The following is a 21,033-nucleotide window of genomic DNA, read 5'->3' on the forward strand; positions in this document are numbered from 1 at the left end:
AGAGATATTGGTAGCATCCTATACTAAGGTTGTTGCAGTGGAGATTTTAAGAGTGATTAAGGATATATCTGAAAGTAGGGTTTCTGATAGTTTGGGTGTGCCTGGAAACCTGGGTGAATGGGGTACCATTTTCTGAGATGAAGTAGGCTGGAAGAGCATGTTTTGGGGGGTGAGGGGGAGCAAGCGTTCTACTTTGGATATGTTAAGTTTCAGACATCATTAGACACTCAAGTAGAAATGTTAAATGGGCAGTTACATATATAAATTTGGACCTCAAGAGAGAACATAAGGTTGGAAATATAAATTTGAAAATCATCAGTATATAGATGATCTAAAAGCCAACAACTAGATGATATCATCTATATCTGTGCTGTCCAATATGGCAGCTGCTAGCTACATGCTTTTTAACATTTTAAATTTAAATTAATTAGAATGGAATAATATTAAAAATTCAATTCCTCTTTCACACTAGCCACATTTTAAGTACTCAACAGCCATGTGTGGGCAGTGGCTATTGTATTAGACAGAATAACTATAAAATATTCCTATCACCACAGCAAGTTCTATTGGGCAGCTCCAATTTATATAGAAGAAGGAAAAAAACAGAATAAAATCAGAAAGGAGGAATGGATGGATGAAAAACAGGTAGGGAGGTAAAGAGGGAGGCGGAAAATCCAGGGACTAAAACCTGGGTGCTACAAATTTAGAGGATGAAAAGAGGAAGAGGAGACAGTAAAGAGGACTGAGAGCGGCCAGTGAGGTGGAGGCAAACCAGGAAAGTAGGGTATCCTGGAGGTCAAATGAAGGAAGTATTTTGAAGAGGTAATACAGCACATACTAATGAGAAATCAGGATGACATCTAAAAACTAACCAATGTGTTTGGTAAAATGGAGGTCATTGGTAAACTCGAAAAGTGGTTTCAGTGTCATTATGGGCCCAAAGTCTGAGTGGAGCAAGTTGAGAAGAGAATGGGAGGAGAGGAAGTAAAGACAATGAGCTATGATTTTTTTTTCAAGTTTTGTTATAAAGGGGACCAGAGAAATGGGTCTATAGCTAGAGGGGTCCATGAGGACAAGTGACAGTTCTGTAAAAGATAGAAGCTCTTACAGTATAACATACCTGAAAATTAAGCAAAGGAAAACCTTATATCCTATTATTCAGTTACAAAGCACAGAGTCACAGTTTATTATACAGCTCACATTTCAGAATTTTTCACTACATGTTCTTACAAAGCCTTAATCAGATGCCTAGCCTCTAATTTCTTTTCTTTTTTTTTTTCATATGGGTATCGAGAAAAAAGTTGGAAAGATAAAAGCTATATTTTTCAGTGACTTTCAAGTTCAAAATGTTTGTGTCAGTAATTTTTTTCAGACTGTGAAAATCTTAAACTTAGGGATTAGATCTTGAAAATGGATCTCCTACAAAGTCACATATAGATGGAATGAAAAAAATGTGGTTCTAATTGTGTCCCTTTTTATTTAATGAATCAAAAGTAGACTTTTTTTGCTTAAAAACAGACATTCTAGCATGCTTTTCCCTGTAGTAATGTCAAACCAAGTCAGCACTTAAAGAAAGATTCCTAGGTTTTCTGAATAAAAAGAAGATAAAACAATCCTAAGGGATTTCACCTTAGGAAAAAACGGAAATGGGAAAAAAAAAGAGCTAAACAAAAACCAAATATAATACTGTATTCTATACTGATAAATTAACAGGACTACATAACACAAAAAAGGTATAAAAGTTGAAATTCCTGTGTTATATATTCTCTCTGGGTATGGTTAAACATGTGTGATAAATAATTTAAATTCAAATCTTGAGGATAAAGAAATTCAGTTTTAGAAGATCTACTACTTACCATGCAAACTGTTATCAATTTCAATATTTTCAGACATTATGGAATTATTTGTGCTGTAGCTCAGACCAAGGACCATTTGAAGATCGGAAAGATTCAGGCGTGCTGTTAGTTCACCACTTCTATCCCCAACCTACAACCACGAGCATTTATATTTTAAACAAAGACAAAGAATGGTGAAGATTAGTTGAAAGTGTTGTGAACTTGAGATTGGAAGAAAATATAGATAAACGAAAGTAGTTATGTTAGAGCTATGGGACTATGAAACAGCTTTATCATTAATAGTTTTTTTTTTAAAGAATACAGAAAGAAAAGGAAAGGGGGGTTAACGGTGATGGAAAAATCATGTTGATTAAAGAGGTAGGGTTGGACACTGATTATGGTAATTGCTGTCAGTAAGTTGTACACCTGTAACATCCTGAATTTGCAAGAGTTTTGTGATAGATATAATTACAATAACAACAGCAACAAAAAGAAGAGTAGCTGCTTAGGCTGCTCATGTACAACCAAACACTTTACAAAATTTAGCTTCTTGGTTTGGAGGGTTAGGGTCATGCTCTCACAGGACACCTCAGCTAACTGGCCTGCTAACACATTTAGTGCTTCTGTTCTGCCTCCTAGTTCGCTGCATAATGCCTGGGGTCTTAAAAGCTTGCAAGCAACCATCCAAGACACAACTGGTCTCTGTTCACCTGGAACAACAGAGAGGAAGAAGGAGAGTCAGGAACAGGAGGAGGATATGGAATATGTGGCTAATTGCCTCCATGAACAACTGACTCTCTTGCCATGAGACTAGGTGACCTGGATGGTGACTGACTACCACTAGTGGACATTTTGATCAAAGATTCCTTACCAAAAGGGAGAAAGAATCCTGATCAAAAGGGGGAAAATGCAGAACAGAATTTCAAATTCTCAGAGACTCCAAAATTTCTGGAGCCATGGAGGGTGGATTAACACCTGAAACTAGGGCTCTGAAATAATTTAAACCTTAAATCAAAAATATCCCCTGAAGTCAACTTAAAACCAAACAACAGTTTAACTTAACTAGTAAAAAAGGTCTGCCTTGAGCATTATGCTCTTTTAAGAACTATCTATATGGGAGCAAATTGACGACAGCAACTCAAAAGATTAGATAGGAACCTTAGGGGGGCAGTGAGTTTATGTTAACGAGGGAGGAACAACTCAGAAAAGGAGGGTCAGAATGGCTGCACAACTCAAAGAATATAATCAATGTTACTAAATTGTACTTGTAAAAACTTGAACTGGTTATGTTTTGCTGTGTATATTCTCAACAACAACAAACTAAATAAAATTTAGGGAAAAAAAGGAAAGTTTTTAAAATATAGCAGTATAACAGCTAATTATGTTCTATGAATTCTTTTTAGTTCTCTAAATATTGGATTGCTCTTATTCTCTAGGATTATACTAAATGATAATCTAGGTTATCCCATGACACATTAACTTGACATCACTCAAATGAAACTTCCTTAGAATATTTTATTTCCATACAATACTAAGTAGTTAATATTTATTATGCCAGTGCCAGACATTACGCTAGGCACTTTTATATACATTATTTTATGTGTTACCCCTAATTCTTAAAACAGTTTGCAATTATTATTCTCATTTTACAGATATAGAAATGAGGCTCAGAAAAGGTTTCCAAGCTTAAACAGCAAGTGGCGGAACATGAACTCCTGGACCCTAAAAACCATGTTTTTTCTTCTATGCCATGAGACTTCTCCATGTAGGGTTGGGAGCAGAGTGGAAGCATATTTTAGTAACATCCTTCCATTACCCCATGCATAGCCTTATCTTCCTGTCTTCCTACATCAAGGCCAATGCAACATATCTCTCACTTATATCTCAAAATGCTTTGTACAGTTCTTAAGCCAAGAGAATAACAGATAATCAAATTTATTCAGCCATAGAGGAGCAATCTGGAGAATATATCATAGAGTTCTCTCCCCACTAATTTGTAAGTCACCATAACACAGACAGTTTAGTTTCATACCTCTCTTGAAATTTCCAAGTGCTTTTCAGCAAAGTGCATTGCTTGATCATGGTTTCCTAGTGCTGTGTATGCATTTCCTAAGCTCCAGCAGGCTCGTCCTTCACCAATTCTGCAACATAATTCACAGCTAACATGAAGTTATCTGAAAAGAGGTCTATGTGTAAAATAAAAACTATTTAGCAGTAATTAAAGATATAAACAATGCTTTGGATTATTTAGTCTTTCATATAAAGAATATACCATCAAGATATTAGAGACCTATTAGAATACCCAGATAATATTAAACTCAGAATCAAATATTAAAATATAGAAAACATTCCTTTAAAAAATGTAAAGCATTATAAAATCTCAGGGATAGATTTACCCCATTTTCTTTCTATGACATCCCTACCACGTAATCATCCAGCCTATGTTTGGACACCACCAAGGAGAGAGAACTCACTACCTCTTGAGGTAGCATACTTTATTTTTAAAAATTATATCAAAAATTTCTTTCTTATACTGAGGTAGAAATCTGTCTCCCTAAAGCAAACAGCACAGGACTAATGGTCTACAGAGAAATGCTGTTTTTTCATACAGTTAAAAAGAGAATTAGTCACCAACATTCATAAACCAGGAGATTTCACGTAAAACTCAGGACTTCTAGTTTCTCTTAAAAAAAAAAAAAAAAAATGGAAAGATGGAGCCATACTAAGCCCTAATTCCTGCCTGGCAGCAATTAGCTGGAGTTGAGTAGCAGCCGCCCCTTACAGTGGGCATTATGTCTAAGTTCACCACAATTCCCAGCCTGACCAGTCAGGAAGAACCTTGAAGGTAGTTTGAGTTTGTGACCTTTTCACTAGTCTTGGTTCAACAGCATAAGAAGTCAGTCTAATCCTCTATCACAAGCTAGCCCTACAAACAATAATATATGAAGGACATTATTGAAATGGAGGACACTTCTTTAAAAGGAATTAAAAAAAAAAAAAAAAGGAAAAAGACGCTAAATGAAAAACAAAGGAAAAAATCTAGAGATTCAATCTTGCATCTATATTTTACCAAAACTATACTAAAAAGGTTTATAACTTACCTATCGTTTAATTCCTGAGCAATTGCTAAGTGCCTCAGATGATAATCAATGGCCTTTTCATAGTCTTGAAGTAAAGTATACGTGTTTCCGAGACTGTAACAAGATTGTGCTTCTACAGCTCTGTCTTTAAGCTGTCGAGCCAAAAGAAGTGTCTTCCTGAAGAAAGAAATTCTTACATAACTATTATTTTTATTTTAAGCTATAATAACCATAAAATAAAACTCTCATTTTTCCCTCTCTGCTTTTTTCTGCTGCTTTTAAAGTAAAAGTGATTTAGAGCCTAATATCCTATACTTTCCGACAAAATGAAAAGACATTTTTGGAACACAAAAAGACAAATTCGGACTTTTAGAATAAATGTGAGAGCCCTAACAATTCACTGGAGAAAAGGAGTATTAAAACATGAGATCCAGTGCTGCTAAAGGTTAACAAAGTAATTTTGACATTTAAAAAATTTCCCCCATTGTATTAGTGATTACTTAAATTAAGAGGCATTTGTCCATGTAACTTCTCTTTTCAATCATACTGTTACCCTTACATTTTGTCAAAAATTTAAATACTTAACAGTTAATATTCTTATGTAGGCCACTGGCCACACATTCACGAAAAATAGTGCACACCGCATTTAAACATTAACTAAATTCCACCTAAGACATGGTATTGTCAATGAGTCGCTAGTATACCAGTTAAGAGCATGGACCCTGGAGCTAGTCTGGGCTCAAATCCCAACTTTGCCAATTATCAGCTGTGCCAACTGGGGCAAGTCACTCAAGCTCCCTGTGCATCAGTTTCCTCATCTGTACATGGGGAATACACCTCACAAGGTTTTTTAAGGATTAAATGAATTAGTATATGTGAAGTGCTTAGAAGGGTATCTTGCTCAGAATAAACGTCCTATAAATATTAACACTGTTGTTGTTGCCAGTGCTTAAACCTACAGATGCTTTTGGAGTCAATACATTCAAATGGTTCTTTCCCATAATTTCTGCCAAATAATATAAATACTTCATACCACATGATAGTGTGATAGATTTTTTAAAGTAAACTTAAAATTACATATTTAATGATGATATTTTCAAAACAGTCACCTTGGGAGCCAACAAACTTATTCTAATGCTGCCTGTCCTCCAAACATTTCGGGAAGACTTTTGGAATTGTTTTCACATTCTGTGGCACGATCCTTTCTAGCACATTATTCTTTGAAGGTATAGTTGATTTGTAAATGGTCAGAAGTCTTTCTGGAATCAAATTTAATTACTAAAGTAGGTTCATCACGCCACTGTTCGTACCCTGAGGATATGAATCTATAATGATAAATGAGATAATCTTCTTGTAAAAATCTGAAAACAATTCCAAAAGAGAGTTTCAAAATTATTTCTAACCAGTATTTTTGGAGTATGTGTAAAGCTGAATTCTAGTCTGTATGTTGGGGGGAGAAAGTAAAGTTTCATTACTTGTACTAGTGCTTCTTCAGTCAAATAGCCACCACTCACTTTACAACAGAACTTTTCAATATTTAATATATGCATACCACTTTTCTATGTCCTTTGAATTTAAATTTTAAGAAACTTTTATATTTAAAATAAAAATATATACTCTTTCCATAGTGATGTATTTTATTTGGGAGAATATTTCACATGTAACTAAGCAACCAATGAATATTAACCACCAGTCAATGTTTAAAGCAGGATGGATGCCATTCTATTTTTAGACAGACCTAAAAATTTTTTCTTTGTTTTTTAGATGGCAAATTACCTAGAACCCTCTCACAATGAACTCTTTAAAAATAAAATATAAATTGCTGTGTCTTTGATCCAGTCAACCCAGCTTCTGCCTGAGGTCTGTATGAACCTCTACCCCCACTAACTAGGGAACATTCCAAACAATCTGGAAAGCACAGACTAGGCAACTTGAAGTCATCTAAACTTTGCTATCATCTACATTTCAATCCTACTGATAGTCTGGAAAGGCTCTGCTATAGAAGAGGCAGGAACTGCCACCTCCTCAGGTGAGTGAATGAGGCCTCTTCTCACAGTGAGAGTCAAAGGTGGGCAGAGAGAGGGTGGGAGGATGGCTGCTCCAGAGAGCGCAATGGGGGTGATTCAATGATCACTGGTGGAAACTAGGGCATATTTTTTGTTATTGGGCTTTCTTTTGGCCTCTCTTTCAATCTATAACTGAGTGAAAAAAGCATATACAGATACACACCACATACATCAAACAGGTTTAAAAGACTAAAAGTTTAGGATTTCATTTAAAAACAATTGGTTTTAAAGATAAAAACTAATGAAATTGTAAAGGGGTCTATACTGCTACTAAAGGAGCCCTGGTGGTGCTTGGCTGCTAACTAAAAGGTCTGTAGTTTGAGCCAACTCAGCTGCTCTGTGGGAGAAAAGACCTGGTGATCTGCTCCCATAAAGACTGCAGCCTAGGAAACTCTATAGGGCAGTTCTACTCCATATTACAGTGTTGCTGTGAGTCGTAATTAACTTGATAGCACACAACAACATACTGCTACTAACTCTTAGGTACAATAATATTTATTGAACATTGTGTGCTAAATAAATGCTTAATATATTTTTTAGTCCTCACAACAACTTCAAAACCAAGGTATTAATAATTTATGTAAGAGATGACAAACTGAGGCTTAGGAGCCCACGGTCATGCTGCTGGTGTACTGCAAACCAGGTTTTAAACCCAAAGCCTATGATTTACTAGAACTGTATAACTACACATTTTATCGATCTACAGAAATATTAGACTAACTTGTAATATTCAGAGGCAGTTTCAAATTCACCAAGAAATATATATGCGTTTCCAAGGTTGCTATATGCTCTTCTTTCAGCCGCTTTATCTCCAAATTCTTTCGCAATAAGGAGACGCTGAAACAGAAAATGCTAATTAGATGTAGGCTATAAAATAAAAACAAATTGAAGAATAATCTAATCACCGTTCAAAACTTTGATGGAGAAAATGACCTGGCTCCAAGGCCTTCCATCGTACCTGCTCATGAGCTATAACTGCATCCCTGAAGTTGCCAAGGAGGTAATGTGTGTTTCCAAGATTTCCAAAGGCGCGTCCTTGGGCTGCTCGGTCACCCAAAGCAGTCACTAAGGACAGGTTTTCTCTAAGTGACGACAAAAAGTGGTGAAATGGTAAGTTTGGGAAAAAAATGTTATTTGATTTACAAATGTAATTCTTTTTATCAGAAAAAAAATTAAAAAAAAAATAAGCTTACAGCTATAGTGTGCCGTATTTTAAAGATACACATATGATGGAGGGCGTTTATAGGAAATAGCTGGGGACACTTTATCAAACTGCGCAGGTAGGTTTGTGCCCAGAGTGAAGGACAGATTTAATCTGAGAACCCCTGTAGCTCAGAAATTCTACAATATTCTAAATTTACTTCAAATAACTTACACTAAAAAAAATTAACCGTTGTTATTTCTTGTTTTTGCCACTGAGTGGCACTGGTCTGCAGGTGAAAGGACAGTTTTCACAGGAGGGGATAATACTAAGGTAACATGGTAATACTTTAGCAACTGACCTAACAGGTTTTCATTTGCTAGCCCATACTTGCCAAAGTGAGAAAGTTACTACTGGATAAAGAAGGTATAGAAGACCCACAGCTCGGCTGGGCCCACAGGACCCCATCAGTGCTACTCACTCATAATAATCCACAGCCGCCTGCAGGGCGTCTCTCACTTCTTCGGGAAATTCTCCGGTGTCCTGAGGACCAGGGTAGCCAAAACTTTTCCCTTTGGCATGATATACGTTGCCAAGATTGTAAAGTGCTCTTGCTTCTCCCACCTAGATGGATATCAGCAGAGTTTACGTTTGCTAATCAGAGGCCTGGGTTTTTTTAATCAGAGGCCAGGTATTAGAACGCTTATCACACTTTAGTAATACCCTTGATATTATGGTCAAGGGAAAGAAACGTTTTCCATGCAGAACTAAACAAATGATTACAGGGAGTCCCCGGATTACAAACGACTTCATTCCTAAATCTGTCTTTAGGTCAATTTTGTATGCAAATTCGAACAGTTAGGTATAGTTCATATCTAATGTCAGTTAGTCAAACGTTCGTCTTAGTATATAGTATAAAAAACTTTCTATGCATAAAAAACATTAAAGAAACACTTCCAGATAACACTAAAGCATCTTTAACATAATAATACAGTAATAACATAATAATGCTTTGATGCCTCGCGAAGTAGCACCTATTTGTTATCACCAACCATTGAATATATCTCAAATTTTTAATATAACAGGTTTTATGGGGTAACTACAGGTTGTACGTAAGTCGAAGCATAACCCAGGGACTGCCTGTACTTATAAAAGAAGGATCTCTCAGTATTTCCTTTTCATCTCTATTAAAAAAAAAATTTTTTTATTACGGTTTCTTTTCCTTCTATTTATCTATGAAAATTTTATTTTTTGTCATTAACTTTTAGATAAACTACATAATAATTATATAGTATTAAAACACAAAACAATTTCAATGAAAACATTTGGCCTACCATTTTGTGTTTCTGTATTACCTTGTCATTGAGCTCTCTGGAAATATCTAGGTGCCGCTGACAACAAACAACTGCCTCATCAAAATTCCCAAGAACTTTTAAGGTATTTCCCAAATTACCACTAGCTTTGGCTTCCCCCAGCTGGTCTCCAATAGTCCTGGGAAAAGAAAAAAAAAATGGCATTAAAATATGAAGCAAACAGAGTACAGTTAGTTTTCCTAGAAGATAACTGATACACTTTTAGGATAAGTGAGAACCATTAGCCTTGAAACCTACTTTAAACAAAAATGAAAAACCTACATTTCTGTATTTAATTAATTTTCAGGCATTTAGTTAAACTCTAGGGTCATTTCATCACCATTCATTTAACTAAACTCTGCGTTCAGTCTAAAGATTAGTTCCAAAAAGTGATACCACTGAACTAGAACTCATTAAATTCAGCTAGTTTTTGTAATTGAATGAAAACATTTTAACACAGTTAATTTAGGGAGGAAGAATATTAAAAAGCTTAAATTAATTACCTTGCAAGAGTTAAATCATGATGATGGTATTCTAATGCTTTGGCATAATCATGCAAATAGAAATAAGCATTGCCCAGCTGGCTGTAAATAGCACTAAGTGTTTTTAGGTCTTCAGTTCCAACTTGAACTGCAGCTTCAAAGAACGACACGCCGGCACGGCAGTCCCCTGATTTACAAAGACGCTCCCCTTCCAAGGCCAGTTCTAGGCAAGAAGCTTCCATTCTACAAAATTACACAGAACAGACATTTACAATACAAATTACAGTTGAACCACAATATTTTTTAACTTACGGTAATAAAATTTAACTGTGATCTATGTATGTGGCTACACTTGCTCAGAACCGTTGCCTCTATAACTGCATTATTGAGAACAAAACAGCAAAAGCTAATCTGCCTATTCAAATTTTCTGAGCCGTAAAGGTCTGTTATACAGGCTTGCTAAATAACTTTTTTTTTTTTTGGGCTATTTCAACTGGCCCGCCCAGAGCAACCCAGAGCAACCCACTACCAGCGAGAGATTCTAAAGCAGTGTTTCCTAAGTTGTTTTGAGTTGTGGCAAATCTATAGGTTTCCTGAGAGTGTGGGGAGAAAAAGGGGTGCCTGGGAAGGTGAGGTCTTCTCTATCTAGGTCTTCTATTTACCTGTCCATCAATCTCTCCCACCATCTCTCTCTCACACACACACACTTACACACACGTACACATGCACTCCTTTTCTACTAGACACCCACCTCTACATGAGAAAAATAAAAGAGCAAAATATCTTCATCTACAAGGCACATTTTTACAAGAGAACTAAGTGATAAGAAACTAAGTTACAAAGCGATGATTTAATGATTTTCAGAAATTCTAATTCTTAAAGTCTGCCCTTGAATTGAAAAAGTTGGAATTAAGTAACTGTGAATACATCTGTGGGGGGAGGGGGGGACACGTGACACATCAAGTTCTAATACTCGGCTTGAGGAGAGGCCCATCACTGAAGATGCCATTGTGTTTCTCAAACATTTCATGCCTAATAAACCAAACCAAAACCAAACTCAGTGCCGTCGAGTCAATTCCGACTCATAGCGACCCAATAGGACAGAATAGAACTGCCCCATAGAGTTTTCAAGGAGCGCCTGGAGGATTTGAACTGCTGACCCTTGGGTTAGCAGCTGTAGCACTTAACCACTACGCCACCAGGGTTTCCTATCTGCCTAATACGCTTCTATAATTTGGCAAATTGCCTCTAACTTGGCATCTAAAATAATCTAGCTTCATCCAAAGCAGTAACTAGGTGAAGCTGAGTTTGACGTAATATTTGTATTTGTGTTCTAATACACATTAAAACAAATACATAACTAATAAAATAAAATGTGAGTAAAATCACCTTAGGTACCTTCAGTGGTAAACATTATCACCCTTTGAAAAACTCTGATTCAGCTCATCAAGCATTTTAATTTCTGGAGTACCACTAAATTACTTCTTACTTTAGGGTCACTTGCAAGTCAAAATCGACTTGATGGGAACTGGTTTTGTTTTGGTTATAGGGTCGCTGTGAATTGGAATTGACTTGGCAGTTTTGTTTTTTTTTTAATTTATGTATTTATTGTGCTTTAAGTGAAAGTTTACAAATCAAGTCAGTCTCTTATACCACAAGTTATACAAACACTGCTATGTATTCCTAGGGGCTCTCCTCCTTGTGAGACAGCACACTTCTCCTCTCCACCCTGTATTCCCCATGTCCATTCAACCAGCTCCTGTCCCCCTCCTCCTTCTCATCTCGCCTCCAGACAAGAGTTACCCACATAGTCTCATGTGTCTACTTGAGCCAAGAAGCTCACTCCTCACCAGTAGCATTATCTCTCTTATAGTCTAGTCCAATCCCTGTCTGGAGAGTTGGTTTCGGGAATGGTTCCAATCTTGGGCTAACAAAGGGTCTGGGGACCACAACCCCCAGGGTCCCTCCAGTCTCGTCAGACCATTAAGCCTGGTCTTTTCAAGAGAATTTGAGACCTGCATCCCACTGTTCTCCTGCTCCATCAGGGATTCTCTGTCGTGTTCCCTGTCAGGGCAGAGATTGGTGGTAGCCAGGTACCATCTAGTTCTTCAGGTCTCAGGCTGATGGAGTCTCTGGTTTATGTGGCCCTTTCTGTCTCTTGGGCTCATCTTTACCATATGTCTTTGGTGTTCTTCATTCTCCTTTGTTCCAGGTGGATTGAGACCAACTGATGCATCTTAGATGGCCACTTGCCAGCATTTAAGACCCCAGATGCCACTCTCCAAAGTGGGATGCAGAACGTTTTCTTCATATATTTATGGCAATTGACCTAGATGTCCCCTGAAACCATGGTCCCCAGACCCCTGTCCTTGCTACTCTGGTCTTCGAAGAGTTTGGTTGTATTCAGGAAAGTCTTTGTTTTTGGTTTAGTCCAGTTTTGCTGACTTCCCCTGTATTGTGTATTGTCCTTCCTGTCACCTAAAATAATTCTAGTCTACTATTTAGTTTGCAGTGGGTAGGTTTTTAGTGGTGGTGGATTTAGTTAGTGAATACCCCTCTCCCTCCCTCTCCACCCTCGTAACCATCAAAGAACACTTTCTGTGTTTAAACTTTTTCTAGAGTTCTTATAATAATGGTCTTATGTAATATTTGTCCTTTTACAACTAATTTCATTCAGCATAATGCCTTCCAGATTCCTCTATGTTATGAGATGTTTCAGAGATTGTCCTTTTGCAACTAATTTCACTCAGCATAATGCCTTCCAGATTCCTCTATGTTATGAGATGTTTCAGAGATTCATAGTTATTCTTAATGCAACGGGTTTTTTTTTAGTTATATTTGAGCAACTCTAACAGAGTATTCACCCTCCCACTACCATCGAGTCGGATTCGACTCATAAAAAACCACCAAATGCATTGCATCCAGTCAATTCTGACTCACAGCGACCCTACAGAACAGGTAGAACTGCCCCATAGGGTTTCCAAGGCTGTAAATCTTTACGGAAGCAGACTTCCACATCTTTCTTCCGCGGAGTCGCTTGTGCGTTTGAACCGCCAACCTTTGGGTTAGCAGCTGAGTACTTTGACCACTGTGCCACCAGGGCTCCTTATAACTAATTCATAGCGACCCTGTAGGACTGAGTAGAATTGTCCCATAGGGTTTACTTGGCTGTAGAGCGCCGGTCTTTATGGAAGCGGATCACCAAGTCTTTTATCTTGAGGAGCCGCTGGTAGGTTTGAGCACTTTAACCACTGTGCCACCAGGGTTCCTTTCTAATAGAGCTGTGGTTCTTAACCCTGGATGCAGAGAGCAAAGCTCATGTGAAGTGCTTTTTTGAAACTCTCAATACTGCGTCCTACTCTCTGGGGGTGAATCTGGCCATCAATATTTTCTTAAAATCCCTAGGTAATTCTAGGATACATGCCAGGTTAAGAATCATTGTTTTAAAAGGAAATGTGATTGATCAATCTGTAGATGGGAACTGCTTTGGGTGAAGGGAAAGACAACACTCAAAACAAGGAAGGTCAGCCTAATTGGACAGGATTAAAAGTAAAGAGGTTTCCGAGATAAAATGAAAGCTTCAAAGGATAGCGAAGCAGGGGCTGGGGTCTGGGGAACTTGGTTTGAGAGGACTTCTAAATCAATGGGCAAAACAATTCTATTATGAAAACACTCTGCATCCCACTTTGAATTGTGGCACCTGGGGTCCTAAATGCCAACAAGCAGCCATCTAAAATATATTAATTGGTCTCAACCCACCGGGAGCAAAGACAAAGGAAGAACACCAAGGTCACACGACAACTAAGAACCCAAGAGACAGAAAGGGCCACTTGAACCAGAGACCTACAATATCCTGAGACCAGAAGAACAAGTTGGTGCCCGGCCACAATCGATGTCTGCCCTGTCAGGGAACACAACAGACAACTCCTGAGGGAGCGGGAGACCAATGGGATGCAGACCCCAAATTCTCATTAAAAGACCACACCTAATGGTATGATTGCGACTAGAGGAATCCCAGAGACAATGCTCCCCAGAACTTCTGATGGCACAGGACAGGAACCATCCCCGAAGACAAATCATCAGGCATGAAAAGGACTGGTCAGTGCGGGGGAGAGAGATACTGATGAAGAGTGAGCTAATTAAATCAGGTGGACACGGGCGAGTGTGTTGGCAACTCTTGACTGGAGGGGGGATGGGAAGATAGAGAGAGAGGGAAGAAGGTAAAATTGGCACGAAACGAGAGACTGTAAGGGCTGACTCAATAGGGGGAGAGCAAGTGGGAGAAGGGAGTAAGATGTATGTAAACCTACATGTGACAGACTGATTGGAATGGTAAATGTTCACTTGAAGCTTAAAAAAAAAAAAAAAAAAGGAAATGTGAATTAAACTACCACTCACCCTAAATTTGTTCAAATATGATTATACTTTTGTGTATCTAGTAGAAAGCTGACTAACATGTTTCTTCAGGTGCTCTTTCAGTCTATAAAACTTCATGGCTCCTTAGAGCCTTAAATTAAAATGGATGGGAAATGTGACAAATAATTACAATGAAGCTAAAAGAAAGGTCTGGACTAAGATGAACAAAGACAATTGCTAATTCAAAGGTTGAAAGCAGACTCCTGAGTCCGAATAAACAGATTTATGTAGCTATCTCTAATAAGCTATTTTCAAGTTTCACATTCAGGTATCTTCTTTTTATAATCAAATAATTTAAACAACGGTTACTACCTGTTCAAGGACTAGTGATTTCAGCATCATGTTATGAATCTAGGCAAATAAAGCAAGTAAACCAAGATTTAACACTTTGCTTCAAAATTAGACCATGCCAATTAGATAAAGGAAGACTTAAATAGAGAAATTCAATCAGAAAGCTCAAATTCCTATAATTGCATTGCATTATGTCATCTTACAATAAGCTTATTTTTGTCTTACACAAGTAAAAACTTCTTTTAGAACTGTATTTTGAAAATGAGAGATTTTATAAAAGAAAATAAATATTTCTGTTTAAGATTTTATCAGGTTACTGGCGTATTCTGTGTGTGAAGAGAAATGAGTCAGTAAAAGATTGATATTTCGATTCATGGAGACCCCATATGTGCAGAGTAGAACGTTTTCAAGGCTGTGACCTTTAGAAAGCAGATTGCCAGGATTGTCTTTCGAGGTGCCTCTGGGCGGGTTCAAATCACCAACCTTTTAGCTAGTAGTTGAGTGCTTGGCGGTTTCTGCCACCCAGTGACATATATATAAAAAATACATATATATATATATCTCCAGCAATTTCATTGCTAGGAATTGATCCTAAGAATGTATTTACACAAGTTCAAAAAGATATATGTAAAAGGATGTTCACAGCAGGAAAAAAAAAAAATCTGCAAACATCTTAAATGCCCATTAATAGAATACTGGTTACAAAAATTACATGCCACTTTTTTTTTTTTTTTAAGCAACAGAAGAAAACCCTGGTGGCGTAGTGGTTAAGTGCTATGGCTGCTAACCAAAGGGTCAGCAGTTTAAATCCTCCAAGAGCTCCTTGGAAACTCTATGGGGTGGTTCTACTCTGTTCTGCAGGGTTGCTGTGGGTCAGAATCGACTCGATGACAACCAGTTTTATACAACACAATAGTTGTATAGCCCTGGTGGCGCAGTGGTTAAAGAGTTCAGCTGCTAACCAAAAGATCGGCAGTTTGAATCTTACCAGCTGTTCCTTGGAAACCCCATGGGGCAGTTCTGCTCTGTACTATTGGGTTGCTATGAGTCAGAACCAACTCGAGGAAGAGGTTTGGCTTTTTTTTAAAATACAACCAAATACTAATGATGGCACACGAGTTCCCTGAGGCAGACGTAGAGCAAGAGTCACACATAGGCGCACCATTGGTTCGGGACAATTGAACTGCTGACCAGAAAGTAAGGGACATGGTGAAACCGGCCATTTATATGTAAGAAATTCAGAAAGTAGAAGTTTATAACAGTGTTTGCCTATGTTTATATAAAGCAGAGAGGTATCTTCAAATAAATACCTTCACCACAAATATTTTACCTTCTGGATTTAAACTTACATGACGTTATAATGAAAGCATCAACCTAAACAGTGTTGCATCCAACAAAATTTAACTATAGGCTTAACTGTGCCATACATAACATCTTTAAATTTTTGAAAAGGAGTTTTACATACTTATTGTTAGAAACAGTGGTAACAAACTGGAACCTTGCTCTTATATAGCTGTCCTAAGGTCACAGAGTGCGACTGCCCTATAGGAGAAACCACCTTAGAAAAGTAATTTCAGTAACTAATGTTCTAAACAAAGTCCCAAACTCTCTAGTGATTAATTCTGAGCTATATTATGGCTCTGATATATTTTATTAGAAGACAAATCAATAACTGGCAAAATCCAAAATAACTCCATCAAATATATCTAATAGCAAAACTGTTAGCAGCTAATCAGGGTAGGTTTGTTTATAAATTTTTTAGAAGTTCATTAAATAGTAACAGAGAAGGTAATTTCATATCCCCTGTCTCTATGAGAGAATAGAATTACTTCATTTGTTTACCAGTTGTGGTGATACAAAGAACATACCCAGACTTAGAAGACAAACCAGGAAAATACCTCTCCTTTAAAATATATCCCATACACAAAGCCTCTCTCTTATTCTTCCTAATGGTCTATCTAGCTGTATAATCAAGGAAAGTGCTTTTCTAATAACTAAATAAACACGGCATATTATCCTTGACTGAAACGTTTTCATTTTTACTAATAATAGATTGAACATTTTAACTATAATTTCTCATTTTCTACACAAACATTTCATTTTAATCTTTTTTTCTTATTTTTTAATTTAATTTTTCTTCTACAATATATTTTGACCTTTACTATCTTTCTTACTATCTTAAACTTGGTTTCTTGTGTTATAGTACATCAGTGAAAGCAACCTTGATGCTACACCATTTAGAATGATTTAAAAATACCTATTATGTCCAAATCAGACTCGCTCTCAAGGGGCTTACATACTATGTAGAAATAAATGAAGTGATTCAGGACTTAAAATAAGAGATAGCTCTCCATCTTCTGTGGGCAAGGCATCTGGTTTTCTAACCCGAGCTCCACGTTCTCCTTGGGCATGGACCTTTTCTACCACCAGTCCTAGCCCCGGTAAACAATTTCGTCCGCTCAGTTTACCACATGGATCTCATTCTTCTAATTTATTTTATAAAAGGAAAAGTAGCACAAAGTTATCTTCATTTAAAATTTGTATGGTAACTTAGTTTTAAAAGTGATTTTAACATATACAGTAAAACCTGTGAGAACTGGAACTCGCCTTGTTTTTCTGCATCTTGCTAGTTTTCTGCCTTCGACAGGGTACAGTCTTACTACTTTTCTACTACTTGCTTTAGTGGAAAATATTTGAGTTTTCCATATCTGACTGGTTTCCTCCTTACGTAGGTTCTGGCTTTCACAGATTTTACTATATTAAATCAAATTTCATTCTCAAAATAACTCTCTGAAATAGGTATTATTACGGAACAAGAAATTGATGTTCAGACAGGTTAAGTGACCTGCTTAAGGTCACACAATGGCAGAGCTAAGAAGTGAAATTCTGTCTTTGTTTTCCAAATCCAGTATTCTTTTCACCACTCCACATTACTTCAAACTATTTTTCAGACAAGAACATCAATCTAGCAAAATTTAAGAACTTAATACCAAAACTGTATTCCTTTAAAATTTATGTGTAATAGTCTAATTTTTATAACATACAAAGTATTTAAATGTTTATTAGAAAGATTTAGAAACTAACTCCATGTTATGATCAGTCTCCATTTTTCTCTACCTTCCCAAATATTTCATAAAGCTTCCTGAAATCCCTGAAAAGGTTCATTAGCGTCCAAAGAAAATATTCCATTTCAAAATTATAAAGTCATTGTGGCAAAGAAACTCTTCCAGGGATAAATGAGAACCTCCATAATGGAAGAACCAGATGTTTAAAACATAACATGCTAAGTAGTATTCACCAGAGTAAAAGAGTAACTTCTATCAGGCATGACTCCCAACATTAAGGGTACAAACCATTTCCCTCATTTATACAGCACAGCAATCCCATCAATACGCAGAATTCTGACCTTAGAGCACTGACTGATGAAACCAGGGATGTGTATGGTATATTTTACTACAGACAGCTACAGAATTTTAAAGTTTCCCATGGTGAAGGCCTAAACCAATATATCACCACACTTGACCTGTGTCATGGAAAAAGGACAAATCTAAGATCTTCCAACAGGCAGAGGTATAATCGTTCCTCCCTATCTACTGCTCTTACTGTGTTAGGAAGCATACCACTCTTCAAAACGTTCAGCAAGACATATAAACAACTCATTAGGTTCATTTGATGGTTATGTCGGAGTCCAGTGAAGTTCAGTGGACATTCTATCAAATGTGGACTATGTCCCAAAAACCAAGCTAGGCATCATGGCTACCCTAAAGCAGTTAATGGTCAAAGAAGAGAAATGCAAAGGAGGAGGAAACAGCCATATAAACAGATACTTTGAATTTTAATACAGTAAGTGCTAAGAAAGATATATGCAAGGATGCTATGTGCATACAGGGAGGGTACATAGCCAAACTATGAAGTTTAGAAATGGTTATCAGGAGGAGACCATCTCTGAGCTGAAATTAAATGTTGAGTAGAATTAGCTAAGCCAAGAAAGTGGGAAGGGCATTCAAGGCAGTGGGTATAGCATAGCAAAGGCACTACGACATGAAATGGCACGACACGTGCAGGGAACAAGAGCTCAAATTACAAGAAAATGACTGGTATGAAGTAAGGCTGAAGGAAAAGGTAGAGACCAAATAATGAAAGATTTTCTGCGCTATGTTAAGCTTAGCTCTGCCACCATAAACAGAAAGGCTATGTGGCTAGCTCTGAGTTTCAGACTGAGCCTAATAGTAACAAATTTAAAAGAAGGATTTTATGAGGCTAAGAATGGAGAATGGGGCTACTAAAGGAGCTCCTGAAACAGTCTGCAGGGAATGTGATCCTCCCCTGAACTACAGTAGCAGTAGGAGGATCCAGATGAAAAGATGGCCTGAGAAACACTTAGGAAAAACTGGCAGGACTTCATGAGGGCGAGGGTATTTCATATATTAAAAGTTCACTTTAATTATGTTGAATGTCTTCATTTTCTTTTATTTGAAACTTAAAAATTTTAATAGAAATGCCTTCATCTTACCTTGGAGCCCTGGTGGTACAGTGGTTAGGAGCTATAACTGCTAACCAAAAGGTCAGCAGTTTGAATCCACCAGAGGCTCCTTGGAAACCCTGCGGGCAGCTCTACTCTGCTCTACAGGGTCTCTATGAGTCGGAACTGACTTGATGGCGCACAACAACGATATCTCACCTGCATAAACTTCCTTGGTACCGTGCCCTAATGTGACAAATCTCCTCACTATTTCCTAAGCATGTGTTCAGATGTCTAAGATTTAGTAGTAAATACCTTCACTCATTACAGATTTTGAATTCTATTCACTGTTATAAAGTTCTGTTATTTAACAATTAACTTGTAACACTTTTGATAATATATTAGTATCTAATCATCTCACACACAATTGTCTTCCATTCCAATATTTATGCTTGTGTTTATTTTATGGTTTAGAGTACAGACCAGAACTTCTAGAACAAGTGTTAAATAATGGTGATGCAGGTATCTGTGCTTTGTTCATAATTGCATCAGAAATGCCATTAATATTTTATCACTGAACATTAAAGTGGCTATGGGCTTATTTTTTTTTTTTTTTATGGGCTTATCATGTGTAGAAAGTATCTGCCCTTTCCAACTTTAATACCCATTCTTTAAAAAGCTCATTTATAAACGATTAACATTTAAAAATTAAAACACGAAAGTTAGGTCATTCAGCTGACACATTTAAAAAAATCCATCTGTGCTTCTTAGCTTGAGTAGACACATGAGACTACGTGGACAGCTCCTGTCTGGAGGCCAGATGAGAAGGCAGAGGGGTACAGGAGCTGGCTGAATGAACACGGGAAATATAGGGTGGAGAGGAGGAGTGTCCTGTCACATTGCAGGGAGAGCAACTAGGGTCACGTAACAATATGTGTAAGTTTTTGTATGAGAAACTGACTTGAATTGTAAACTTTCACTTAGAGCACCACAACAACAAAAAGAATCAACAAGAAAAATCCACCTTTTATCCTCAAAGATTTTGAAATAATATTCCATTTTTATATTTACATCATATAAACAGTTACAAAATATAAAGGAACATTTCATAAAAATTCTTCCAGAGAATATTAATAAATAAATCATAATATATAATTGGTCTCTACCACCATTATCCTATAGAAAGAGTACAAAATGTTATAATAACCACAACAAAAAGGACATATTATTAACAGAAGGTACTATGGCTGAGATATTTAGAATATTTTCACATTTAAATTTGAAATGGATTAGCATTAAATACATGTTTAAATAAGCATTAAAAATCACCTACTAAGAAAGTAACAGTCTTACCTGTAACGAACATGAAAAGAATGTTCTTCCCTCATGCTTATCAAATTTTCCTCCATCGAGTCATATTATAAGCTGAGTAAAATATGAAATTATCTTATTTTGTCCCAATCCAGTTCTTTACACTGTAGAATTATTTGCAGAACATTGTCGGGTTAGTACATTAATGAGTTGGTGTTAATATATCCTAAGCTCCTGCTTCTTCTTTATTAATTATGAAAGGAGGTCAATGTCATACAGCTTAAAGGTTCAAAATGTGTCCCAAATCCTTGCATCTCTGGCCCTTTCAGCAGCACCTCAGCAACATTTCTGCAAAAGGAATACAAGATGCTTTGCTTGAAGTCCTATTTTCAAAGAATAACCTACAGTAACCCCAGTCTGTACATAATCACATAGCTAACTCCATAGACTGCTGTCATGTCAATCGCTTGAGAGACACAGCAGAGGGCTTAACTGTCAGCACAGGGCTTCTAAACAAGGATGTGAATATATGACAGGCTTGATAACGGCACTTTAATTTTTAGAATTGGTTTTTAAAAATTTTATGTAATATCTTCT

At 37.0% G+C, this 21,033-nt stretch overlaps 1 protein-coding gene across 6 annotated transcripts in view; it reads right to left on the reverse strand.

Annotated features, from left to right (window-relative positions):
• GPSM2 (G protein signaling modulator 2) overlaps positions 1 to 21,033 on the reverse strand; it is a 66,737-nt gene that overhangs the window by 22,820 nt on the left and 22,884 nt on the right. For 3 of the 6 annotated variants that reach the window (XM_003409538.4, XM_010589524.3, XM_023547432.2), the window contains 9 exons: positions 20,479 to 20,784; positions 9,978 to 10,199; positions 9,478 to 9,613; positions 8,604 to 8,746; positions 7,940 to 8,063; positions 7,703 to 7,818; positions 4,937 to 5,092; positions 3,868 to 3,976; positions 1,857 to 1,986 (listed from right to left, as the gene is read on the reverse strand). In XM_003409538.4, the coding sequence (XP_003409586.2) occupies positions 1,857 to 1,986; positions 3,868 to 3,976; positions 4,937 to 5,092; positions 7,703 to 7,818; positions 7,940 to 8,063; positions 8,604 to 8,746; positions 9,478 to 9,613; positions 9,978 to 10,199; positions 20,479 to 20,534 (1,192 nt within the window). In that variant the 5' untranslated portion in view covers positions 20,535 to 20,784. Of the gene's footprint in view, positions 1 to 1,856; positions 1,987 to 3,867; positions 3,977 to 4,936; positions 5,093 to 7,702; positions 7,819 to 7,939; positions 8,064 to 8,603; positions 8,747 to 9,477; positions 9,614 to 9,977; positions 10,200 to 20,478; positions 20,785 to 21,033 lie in introns of those variants that run through there. The other 3 variants (XR_010321505.1, XR_010321504.1, XM_010589525.3) reach the window with 2 other exon arrangements.

Source organism: Loxodonta africana, chromosome 3 (assembly GCF_030014295.1).
Source record: "Loxodonta africana isolate mLoxAfr1 chromosome 3, mLoxAfr1.hap2, whole genome shotgun sequence".
NCBI lineage: Eukaryota > Metazoa > Chordata > Mammalia > Proboscidea > Elephantidae > Loxodonta > Loxodonta africana.